We start from the raw sequence: 12,479 nt of genomic DNA, 5'->3' as shown, positions 1-12,479 counted from the left end.
TATTACAATGAACTACTTGCTTAAAGTATTTAAAAAAAATATTTCTTCAGAACTAACACCAGCTAGTTTTTTCAAAAATAAATATTGATAACTTACTTTCATATTTATGCTTTTGTCTTTTTTTGACAAAATGCCATGATTTACACTGCCATAATTTCCCTTCTAAAATAAATAGCCTCACTGTTATAAACAGATGCATGATTTACACTGCTTTAATTTCCCTTTTAAAGTAAACAGCCTCCCTGTTATAAACAGATCATTTTAAAAGCTCTCCACTAGTGTGCATCTTTGCTCAGTGATGCTGCAGTGAGAGGCTACAGTGAAACCAGGACAAACACCCTCTCTAGGCCATTTTTCACAAAAGACAGCACCTATAGGACTTAGAGAAATGTATTCATAACAACAGGCTTAAGCAAGGAACCTAGAACCTCCTTAGGGCAGTAAACTGTCTATTCCTCAGGAATAATGAATTTACCATTGTAAATTCAAACATACGTTCTTCAAGATTTTTTAAAAAGGGAAAAAAGAAATATTTTGCTTATGAAAAAGCTGTTAGGTGTGGCAGACGGACGCCCTGTTGCACATTCTCAGAGCGCAGAGACCTGTAAAAGGAGGCTCACGTACTTTCTCTACTTCCTTGGGCTGGCGCTTCCCTCTCCGTGGATCCTTCCTCAGCACAGTCACCTACAGCGTTCAGTTCACCCTCACTGTGTGCTTCAGCAGACTCCTTCGTTTCGGGAGGCGTGCCTTCTTTCTGCATGGTCTGGGTGTCAGTGCATTCTTTCCTCTCCTCCCTGCTTCCTTTCAGAGGGCTGGGGTCTCCCTGTGGTCCCATCCGGGGGACGAGTCCACTGGGGGTGTGCGGAACGTCACCCCCAGCGGGGCGGGCATCGCCCCCACCCTGGGCCTCGGCCTGGGCACAGGGCCCGGGGGTCCCGTCAGCAGCAGGCATGCCCCCCGAGGTCCCGGCGCCCAGCCCCGCGTCTGCCCCGGAGAGCGCAAGCCTCTCCAGGCAGGGGCCGGGCTTCGCCATGGAGCAGGTGCCGACGGCGGGTCTGGGGCCTCTGCCGATGAGGGAGAGGTCAGCCCTGTCCAGGAGGCTGGTCCTCTCGGTCTTGGAAAGGCTCCTCTGACCTCGGAGCGGAGAGGGGCTGGAGGGCAGCTGCTCCCCAAGAAGCCCCTCCGAGACCCTCTCCTTGAGATTGTCAGGAGAAAAGTAATCATCGTATGAGGACTCCTCGAGGGCCAGACTCTTGACAGCGGGCCTCCGCACAGAGCACAGGCCGCTCTCCGCCTCCCACAGCCGCAGGCAGGCTGCAGGGCGCTGCCTGAGGGACCGCCTCCTCTTCCGCCCCTCCTCTGAGGCTGGCCAGTTCTCCGGGGTCTTCCTTCTCTTGACGGAGGAGCCCATGGCTTGTGCACGGCCCTCGGGGCGGCCTTTTGTAGCAGAGGACACAGGAGACAAACGCTTCTTCCCATCAGACAGCCCCTGGGCCGCCGGCCGCGATGGCTTTGAGACAGGGGTGACAACCCTGCCCGCAGCCCTGCTCTGCTGGGGGCTCTCTGCCTTGGGAGGACTGCTGGTGGATCTGGGAGGAGTCCAGAGACCCAGGGGACGGGGAGCTGCTGAGGGGCCGCCATGGCCTGTCTGCAACACCGGCAACGCAGCACACAGATCACTTTCCCTCTCAGTAATGAACTCGCCCCACTTCCTCTCCCGGGTCCCACTTGCAGAGCCTCCACAAGAATCGTCAGCAGACATGGGCAGACCACCGGCAGAAGAGTTGTCTGGAACACATGAAAGACAATTCACTTTTTAAGGGTTTAAATTAGTATAGAAGTACTTGTCAGTACAATACAAAGATGCTCCCTGAGCGCAGCTCCTGGTGCAGAAGGGTCCTCCTCCCGACCTGTCAGGACGCCTTCCAGCTGGCACTTCCAAGCAGGAAGGCCAGGCTCCCTGCGCCTCAGACAGGATGGGGTCCAGAGGTGGGAAGGCCGGGGCCCCCGCGCCTCAGACAAGATGGATCGGGAGGCAGGAATGCGCTCGGACGCCCACCCGCTGGGCGCCTGGCTCCAGGAAGAGTCATGGACCCCAGAGGAAGCTGGGACTCTAGATGGAAGGCCGCCACGTCCAGGCTCCAGCGCTATGGACTCCACACCTGAAGCGACAGTGGGTCTTACCCCACCCACAGCATTAACGCTCTACTCAGAGGCGAAGAACGGAGGTAGCCCCCAGGGAACAGGGGGAATCCCAGCAGGTGGACAGTGCCGTGTGTCCCGAAGCCCACAGCTGGAAATGCAGCACACATTTAATTCTATTAATAGCAGCTGAATAAGCTCAGCTCACTTTTCAAAAGGCTGCCAAGCAGCATGACATGGCCTAGGAGTACAAGATGCTGAAGCCAGACAGCCTTGGTCAAAGCCTGGCCTGGTCAGCCAAACGGCAGGCCCTCGTACAAGCTGTCTGCCTTCGCCCTGGCCTGGTGCTCTCACAGAATGGGGACAGCAGTGTCCACGCCACAGGGCTAACAGGAGAACCGGCTGAGACGATACAAGGAAATCCCATTATAGTTGCCACTCGTTTCCAACTTACATGAAATAACACGCATCAGGCATGAAGTACAAAAGATGGAGATAATTCAAGACACGTGGGCAAATAATTTCAACACAAAGAGATTAAAGACTAAACCACGCACAAAACAAAGCCTCTGTTTAAACTCCCAGGATCTTGGTTGTCCTTTCTTATTGTGGTGGCTTTCAGAAGACAGTCCGTAACAGTTCACAACTTTTGAATCTATTCCTGCCACAGACCACTGCTATTTACATGGGCCCTGGTGGCTTGGAGGTTAAAGTGTCTGCCTCCAATGCGGGAGACCTGGGTTCAATCCCTGGGTCGGGAAGATCCCCTGGAGAAGGACATGGCAGCCCACTCCAGTATTCTTGCCTGGAGAATCCCATGGATGAAGGAGCCTGGTAGGCTACAGTCCGCGGGGTCGCAAAGAGTCAGACACGACTGAGCGACTTCACTCACAATGGGGGCTGGAGACACAGTTTTAAGAAATGGAATATGACCAGAAAGACAACACCCAGGAAAAGTGATCATTTAGAGTGAAATAAGGACTTCCATATTTAGAGAACCACATTCATAATACAAAACTCTAATTTTAACTAATTCTTTCCAACACTGCTTCTAATTAGAAATCCTCTTTGTTTTTTATCTCCTGCAGTTTTTGTGATTTATATCTACTTCCCGACTTGTTCATACATTCATCACACACTGTGTGAACCAACTCTCTCCCGGCTCTATCGGTTTTCAGTACCATAAGCTCAGTGCACAGTTTCAATCACTGCATGGTTTAAACACAGTACTTTAAACTCACTGTAGTTTAAATTGCATGCAGATTGGCTCATGTACAATTTTTTTTTTTTAATGAGCAATTGATTCTGTGCCAAGAAAGCAAATATCTAGGAGAAAAAGCAGGGGAACCAAAAACATGCTTAAGTCATATCATTTCTCATGCCTTAATTTTAGTAAAGCATCTATTTTTGTAAATTACGACACCTAATTTCAGAGTAAAATTCACAAATTCTAGCTTTTAATTGTTTTTCTCATTAGAAAAAACATATTATCAATATTAAATATATCAAAGAAAAGAAAATAATTTTACCTGAACACAAAGTATCATGTGAAAGGTTCAAAGATGCTTCATGCAGAGAGTTCACAGTGTTATCATCAGACTGTTCAATCATCTGGGAGGCTGAAAAAACAATCACAACTCCTCATTAACACAGCTCTGAGCTCTGGGAGCAGATGAGGCCGATAGCAGGCCCACTCCTTCTGCTCTTGTATGACACACACACAACTTACTCCTTGTACTTCCTATTCTAGACTTCAGCAACACAATAAGCACAAAAACTAAGTCTTACTCAAATCTACTGCTGATAAGAGTCATTAAAATATAGTTATACAAGTCATTCCATAAAAAAGGCATAAACCCCTAGGATAATAAAATTTGGAAGGGATCTGGGGAGTCGGCCACCTTGAACCTAAGTAGAAGCTCAACAGAGGCAAACAGAACCTTTCAGTCAGTCTCACTGCGCCACAGCCAAGGCCTTTTTTCACAATAATCACAGATATCTGCCTCTTTGAGCAAAGCAGTGGTTCTCAACCAGGGATCGCCTGGGTGCCCAGCAGACACCGCTGGGCGTCACAGGTGGGGGGGGGGGTGGACTGTGCGCGTGCTGCGGGCATCGAGCAGGCAGGAGCCAGGGACACTGCTGAACCTTCCGTCAGGCACAGGACTGCCTCTCCAGCCCCGAGGTGCAGCGTGCAGAGGCTGGCAAACCCTGGAGGTTTCACAGGGAACCTTCAGGTGATCAGTGATTTAACAAGCAAGGCCATGGGTGTTATTTTCAAAGGCCCTGCGGATCAGACACAAAATCGATACCTTGGTCACACAGACAGAGACTTTGAGGAGACTATAAAGGATACTTTTCTGAGAAAACAATTATAAAATAAGAATAGACCAAGATAAGGAAGGTAAGCACAGAGACAAAATTTTCAGTTGTTTTAAACTGTGCTGAAGGCAGTTATATATAGCATAATTAACACTGCAAAGTAATGGAGCAAAGTTTAAGGCAAATTACTCCACATACATATAAAGGCAAATACACAATTATTTGCTGAACCAATTTGGATATTCCCCTGGGACACTGCTAGTATCCTACCTCAACATCCATTCCCATCTTCCTCTTACAACAGAACCAAATTAAATTAGTGTGAATACACATCCCAGTTAAGACTATAAGTCAGTCTTGCTTGCCGGGCCCTGCAGACAACTTGGTTTTGTCTCCTACTTCCTAGGCTAAAACTACTGTGTTCCCTTAGCTGTGTCATCCTGAATACCACTGGCCATTCTAAACTTAACTGGAAGATTAAATTAGATGTATGAAAACAAACACACAGAACTGTACTGTATTTCCTGCTTATCTTTTGCCTCTGCAGCTCTTGAGCCATAAATGGCTGCACTTAACCTGCAAGCAGGAATGGCCACAGGACTGGGTCTGGCCTGTGGAACCGGCAGTGGCGGTGGGCAGACGCTGGTGGGGCTGCTCACAGGGAGCTGGCCCTGCGAGATGGGGCCCAGGCTCTTCAGGACACCACCGACACAGACCCTCAGCCCTGCCTGCCGCCTCCTCTGTCAGGACAAAGAAATGCAACATGTTTATCTGTTATTGGCAGCCACAGCTAACCTTATAACCTTAACTGCTCACTGCATATGATACACAAACAAACTCAGGACAGATGAAATAACTAACCTTAAACTGTAAGAGTAATAGAAGAAAATGTAACAGCTACAACAACTTTAAAACCTTGTGCAGGAGGAGTTCTACACATCACAGGAATCCTGAAGGCCAGAAGGAAAAGACAAACAGGTTTGTCTACCTTAAATATACTGTATCTGTTTCTTACCAAGTCACCGTATGTTAAATGATAAACAGCAGAGTCTGTGCATGTTATTCAACAGTCTATTTGCTGAGTGCCTGATACATAAGTACAAGTGCTCACACAAGAAGCTGGGAGAGAATCCTTGTAACACATAATTAGCTCTTACAAATCAGAAAGAAAATAATGCATAATAGGTAGTTGTACAAAGATTCAGGGATAATGTACAGAGCATAACATTTAAATGCAGTGATGTGAAGACTTCCAACCTCACTAGCAAACTCACTGGCGCCCTCAGAAGTGAATTAAACAGAGAATTGCAATGTTTCCATCTCTGAGAGAGACGTGAAGACTAATGCCATCCAGTTTCCCAAGGGTGAGACACTGCAGTTCTCATAAATGACTGGCAAAGGGTGAAAATGGCCCAAACCTTCTGAAGGGCAATCTGACAATATCTACCAAAAACGTCAGTCTGCCTTCGTGACTTAATATTATTGCAAATACATGAAATACACAGAAACATATTCATGTAGAAGCATTTCCACTAGCATGTGGGTTATGAGAGCAAATGATAGGGAGCAAGCTGGATAGCCAGAAAGGAAGATGACCACATACCATGCAGCTAAAAAAAAATAAAAAATAAAAACTGAAGCACTATCACTATAAAAAAAAACTAGAAAAATAGACAATGCAGCATCTTAAAAACAAACAAACAAACAGATATTCTACACCAAGATACTTCTAAATGAAAAAAGGTTTAAAGTAAGAGGTATGCCATGATCTAATTTAGGTAAAGAAAAACTACATCACTGCAAAGAAAGATACAGAAGCCTAATCTTTTTCATGACTACATGGATGACCCACTGACAAAGACCTGGAGAAATACATCACACAAAACTCAGGTTACCCAGGGGCAGAGGAGAATTAGGTGGGAATCAAGATGGATGTTTACCACAAACAATACACTGGTCAATGTTTTATGAAAATGTGCTTATTACTTAAAAATTTAAGATAAAAGAAATAAAAGTAAAAGGTAAACAATCTAAAGTTAAGACACTAAATCTATAATTAAGACACTTAATCTAAAGCAAACTTCAGAAGAGGGGAACGATTAATTTTTTAAGAAAGAAAAATCCAAAATATATTAAATACCAAACGTATACAACAAATAGGGTTTTAAACCTGGAGAATACTAAAAACCCAATATATTCTTAAAAAATCAGAATAAAGCTAAAGATTTCCTGGAAGAAAGTATCAACAAAGTCTACTCTGAAACACTTAGAATCAAGAAACATCAGCTAAAATAATTATGTAAAAGAAAAAGCCCTTTCCACGACTGATTCATCTAGTTCACAAATCTCCCTGTATCAAGTGCCAAGCACTTACAGGTTGGGGAAAGGTTTTCCCGTTTCTCCTTCATCTCCTGCAGCCTCTTCTTCATTGCGCTGTGGTGGCCCCTGTAGACTTTACCTGTCGGACTGTACACCAGTGAGCCATTAGATTCAAATAAGAGGACAGGAACATTGGTACCTGAAAATAAACAAATATCCAGTTTTAAGTTAAAAAATGCCTTCCTTCTTCAACAATGTTATTCCTTTAAAGACACCCTTGTCCCCCTTCCGCAGATTTCCCCTTCCCTGCTGACAGACACACAGAGACCCACAGATGAACTTGGCGGCAAGAAAGGAGCTCAAGGTACCCCTGGAGCCCTGCAGGGGTGGGCTCAATGTGAGCGACACCAGGCGGGGTGGCCTGGAGCACAGGAAGTGGTCAGCGCTGACCCGTCAGGGAGGTAGCTGCAGGCACCAGGTAAAGAGGCTTGATTTGTAGGGCAAAGGAAGGACTGAGCTGAGGACAAGGGATTCAGCCAGATTTCTGGAAAGTTATCGGGCATCACGCACAGGCTCAACACCTAGAGGAATGAATGCTTTCTACTTCTATGCTAAGCATTATAGTTTAATAAAACTGCTTATCTATATCAGTGATGTGTCAAGATTGGTCTGAAATAATGAATTGAGAGACCAGTGAAAAAGGTAAAAAAGAGAAATACTAAGAACACATGAAGTACTTCAAAGTCTGATGATCTTTGAAAGCATTTTTCTAAATCATTAAAAGAACGTATCATCTAACATCTGACTACTGTGGATAACAAAATAAAAACACCAAGTCCTGGGTAAAAATACACACACACACACACAGACAAGACAGACAGACACACACGGACACACATATATATAAAAAAGAAATAAAAATGGATTCATTCCAATAGGGTTAATCAAAGATCACATCTTTAATAATCATCCCTGGGAAAAAAAATAGTTCCATTAACCTGGTGAAATGATTAGCTCAACAGTACGGCCCAACAATGGCTGTGGTCAGGTTCCTGCAGTGACCTGTGTCTCCGACCTGTGAGGCTAACACTGTGCCCCTCAGCACGGCCCCCAGGATGCAGGAGTCAGCCGGCAGACGAGGCCACAAGCACAGACACGAGCACCAAGGACACCCTGCGTCTCTCGGCTTACCCAGAGTGGTTTTCTGCTGCTGCAGCTCTTTAGCCATTTTCTCAAATTTCTTTTGCAGTCTTTTATCATTTTCTGGTGTCTTGGGAATAAAATCTTTGGGCTGCATACACTTGCGCTACACAAGAAGAACATAAAAATTAATACCCTACTGCATTTGTGCAAGACAGGAAAAGAAACCTTTCACACATACTGCTGATATCTTTTGTAAAATCAATAATAAAACCTTCTTGGAGCGGTATTTCTTGCACTATATGTGAATTCGTAGTATTTATTCTTCCTACAACTGTGAGAACATAGATAAAATTTAAGACTGAATAAAGCGCTACATGGGCCTTTTCAGGTGGCTCAATAGTACAGAGTCCGTCTGTCAAAGCAGGAGACGCGGGTTCCACCCCTGGGTTGGGAAGATCCCGTGGATGAGGAAACAGCAACCCACTCCAGCATTCCTGCCTGGAGAATTCCATGGACAGAGAAGCATCACTGGCTACAGTCCCTGGGGTCACAAAGAGTCAGACATGACTGAACAACTGAGCACCTAGGCAAAGAGCTATATGCTAAATAGCTATGTTTTCTGGCATTTTCAGGGTCTTTGCATCGTTTCCATGAGGATTCTTGAAATTAGTCTCTTTTTCCTAACTTTTGCTACTTCTGTTATGTGCTCCTGCCGCCCCCCAAAAATCCTGACATGGTAATATGACACAAAAGGAATTATAACGACCAAAGAAGAGAACCATTCTTTAATCTTGCCTTACTGTCGTCAAGTCACAGTAACTCCACTCGGCCAGTAACTGTGCATGCAAAGTGCGACCAACGAGGAAGCCTGGGGCAGGTATCCAAGGAAGTCACTTCCCAGCCCAACGTGCTCATGTGGGTCCCAGGCTATCTCTTTTGTCCCAGTCTACAGGAAGATTGGGACAGGAAGATTCTTAGCCATTCAAGGCTGGTGCTACACTGTGCTCTCGACTGGCACCCTGCTCAATTCCTTAATAACTCACTCATTCATCATTTAACAGAAACGTTACTGTGTCAGACACTGGTCTTAAAACATAGAAAGATTCTTGCCATCAAGGAGCTTATACTCTGAAGGAATGACAGAAAATATACACAACAAGTAAGTTAAGTTGCACGCGTGTGAGAAGGATTAATTCCAGCAGGCCTGAGGCTGGCCTGAGCTGTACCTGCATAGAACGCAAGGTACTGATCAGCAGTGCAGCTTTGGGCCTCTGGGTCCCCAGCGGCGGCAGGGGGCGTGTGCCCCTGGAAGACGGTCAGCATCGCCCCTTTCCAGTGGCCGGGCCTGCTGCTTGGGAGGTGACGCAGTGAAAAGGTGGGCAGGTGACCAGCAGAACATACGAGATCCCGGGGGCCTGCGGGTCCGGAAGCAGTGTCACCCACGAGGGGCCCCGTGCCCCTGAGAGACTGGCTGCCCCTAGTTTTACAGTGCGCAGAAGGCCTGAGTGCCGTAAGGCAAAAGGCGGGGAGGGTCAGGACGCTGGACGGTGGGAAGGACCCGCCTCCATAAACGGGAGCCACAGGGCCGCTCCCTGAGGCACCCCCATGGGACTCAGAGAGCCACCTGCGGGCGGATGAGGGAAGCGTGTCCAGACAGCGGAACAGACGGTGCGACGGCTCTAAAACACAAGTGCATCCGGTGAGTCTGAAGAACAGCAAGCAAGAGGGTCAGGCCTGCAGCAGTGAGGGAGCAAAGCAGAGAGCCTCCTCAGAGGCCAGAATAACAAGGCTTGGAGTCAGGTTAAATCTGCAACTGCATTGGACAGGGGAAGCAAGGGGAATGCCTTTAGGGACGAATAAATCCTTAAGTGGTGAAGGGTGTGAGCAGACAATATTAATGCTTCAAATTAGGAAAAATTTAACAGATGAGTAATATTCAGCACAGGTTAGTGTCACCCTTGTACACTATTGGCAGAACTGTGTAAGTCCACTTCTAGATATTCCACTTGGAGAAATTAACTCAAACAGGTTACATGAACCATGTAGTTAGTAAAAATCATCAATGATCTCAGGGTGCCTGAACCCAAGAGATGTTCATGCCATTTAACACAAAGCAGAAGTCAGTGGAGCCACACACACACTGACATGAGAACATGGTCTAAGCAAGGAAGAAAAAGTAACCCACCAAGAGTACATGCAATGCAGTAGAACCCAGCTCACATAAAACCCATGCATGCACACACGTGTACCAAAGATAATCCAACTGCAAGAACCCAAATCAAACTGAAAACAGTTTTTCGAGGAAAGGGAAATTAGGAGAAATCTGCCTGATCTGAGTTTACACAATGCACGTAATGAAAATGTGCTTTTATTGGCAATGTTTATATTAAACACTTGTCTTTAAAGCAGCAGACACAGCTACTGCGGGTCTATAATAGTCACTACCGTCCGACACGATCTGGACAGACACTGAAGTTTTCAGCCCTGCATGAGCGTGTTCCAGGTTGTCTGAGAAGAAATGTGAAGGAGATACAGGATTTACCATTTTTAGAAACCATGGGGACATCCACGGGAATGTCTCCCCTAGTCTACAGGAAATGTATAGCTCTCCTCTGCCTGACTCAGTTTGGAGTCTGCAAATCTCTCAAACAGGGATTCTCACGTGATAACAAACTGCCATTTCACAGTCAACAGTTCACCCTCAGATGCAGAAATCAATTAAATTTTTGAAATAATAAAGTGAAACAGATCAAGTGCATTTCACTACAGACACAACCAAATCCTGAAGTCATTACCAGAGCACCTGTGGGTGCTGGTCTCTGGGCTACTGTCAGTTATCCTATGGCCAAACAGTCTCTTCCATTTCTTACCAACTCCATCAAAGCACTCCTGCAATAGAATAATCTATAACCATTAAACAATGCTGTGTGAGAACATTACCACCAATAGCAATTCTTAAAGACAATGCGAATATATTCCAGAAAGTTTTTATTTTCTAGGAATAGAAAATGAATAAACCTGTAACTGCCATGGTCCACACTAAAGCTGCGTACTTACTTTTTTTTTAAGCAGGCTTGGTAGGTGTTGGTCAGTGTTGGCTGCAGGGAACAGCGACTCATCAATGTGCGCTCCTGCTACCCTGCATCTGCGGAACCAAGATAGGGGTAAAGAGCATGTTCCCATGAGAGCCACACAACATTCAATCTGCACACGTGTCAGTCAGCAGAACCCCTGCATGGGCCACTTTGACAGAGTTCTTTATAATAAGTGCATTTATTATCAAACACAAAAGGCAATACAAATTCAACTTGCCAAAACCTTCTCTAACATGGTGTTTAAGAAGAGAAGTGAGAAGGCAGCCACTGCTACTGGTGCTAAGCCACTTCAGTCGTGTCCGACCCTGTGCGACCCCATAGAGACGGCAGCCCACCAGGCTCCGTCGTCCCTGGGATTCTCCAGGCAAGAATACTGGAGTGGGCTGCCATATCCTTCTCCAGAGAAGGCAGCTAAGGGAAGTGCAAATTTTATGGAACAAGTTTAGACTTGCAACAACACTTCAAAAAGATCAGTGTGTGGCACTCACAAAGGCAGAAGCACATGCCATTAAACGTATAATTTAAGAGTAGACAGGCCATAAAACGAATAACCTAGAGCTAGAAGGTCCTACAGAAACAGGCCAGAAAGCTTGCCTTTCCTCCAAAACTGCGTCCCCCTCCTGTATGTCTGTCAAGGCATCGCTGCTACCTGGCGCCCCAGGTCTGGGGCCCAGCCACCCTGGGCCGAGCGGCCACCACGGTCGCGGCCACCCCCGGGCCGAGCGGCACCCCTGGGCCAGGCGGCCTGCTCCCGCAGCTCATCCAGCGTGCCATCTGCTGCCCCTCCTGCGTCACCGCTGACCCCCCACCTGCCAAGGGGATCCCCCCACCACTACCTACTTCTGAGCATTCACCTGCTCAAACCTAAACAACTACAACGATTTTCCAAACAATTTTGTTCCCTATGGTTTCTCCTCTCCTGGTTTCATATAAGACTGAAATTTTAATCTTAAAACATTGTATTCATCTTTCCATATCTCAGATCAAACACATTCTATCACTCTTGTGTTTACATAATTATGTCACCAATCTGCTAAGGCTTTCTAAAATAAGGCCCCAATCACATCTCCGACTGTATTTCATAAGACTATTACTCTGTTCAACATTAATATGCAAATAAAAGCTGAAAATATAATAGAATACAATGGAATAAAAAAAAAGAATGAGGCAAATGTTATCCATGGTGATACAGAAAGGTCTCTAAAATAAGGATGAAAAGGCAATTTTAAGAGTGTGTGTTTGTGTATGGTATTATACAGTTAAGCATTTCGCACTTGAAAAAATTTTGGGAGGTGACACACCAAACTGACAATTTGTTGTTGTTTAGTCACTACACTATGTCCGACTCTTCTGTGACCCCATGGAATGCAGCCCCTCAGGCTCCTCTGTCCATGGGGTTCTCCAGGCAAGAACACTGGAGTGGGTGGCCATTCCCTCCTCTAGGGGATCTTCCCAGCTCAG

General features: G+C 46.1%; 1 protein-coding gene across 10 annotated transcripts in view; it reads right to left on the bottom strand.

Annotated features, from left to right (window-relative positions):
• The window catches only part of MCPH1 (microcephalin 1), a 220,314-nt gene that overhangs the window by 188,151 nt on the left and 19,684 nt on the right, over nucleotides 1–12,479 (bottom strand). For 9 of the 10 annotated variants that reach the window (XM_061134656.1, XM_061134654.1, XM_061134657.1 and 6 more), the window contains 5 exons: nucleotides 10,981–11,068; nucleotides 7,972–8,086; nucleotides 6,836–6,979; nucleotides 3,672–3,761; nucleotides 625–1,788 (listed from right to left, as the gene is read on the bottom strand). In XM_061134656.1, the coding sequence (XP_060990639.1) occupies nucleotides 625–1,788; nucleotides 3,672–3,761; nucleotides 6,836–6,979; nucleotides 7,972–8,086; nucleotides 10,981–11,068 (1,601 nt within the window). The remainder of the gene's footprint in view (nucleotides 1–624; nucleotides 1,789–3,671; nucleotides 3,762–6,835; nucleotides 6,980–7,971; nucleotides 8,087–10,980; nucleotides 11,069–12,479) is intronic. The other variant, XM_061134661.1, reaches the window with a different exon arrangement.

The sequence above is a fragment of the Dama dama genome, chromosome 32 (genome assembly GCF_033118175.1).
Source record: "Dama dama isolate Ldn47 chromosome 32, ASM3311817v1, whole genome shotgun sequence".
NCBI lineage: Eukaryota > Metazoa > Chordata > Mammalia > Artiodactyla > Cervidae > Dama > Dama dama.
This window is presented reverse-complemented; position numbering and strand designations above follow the sequence as displayed.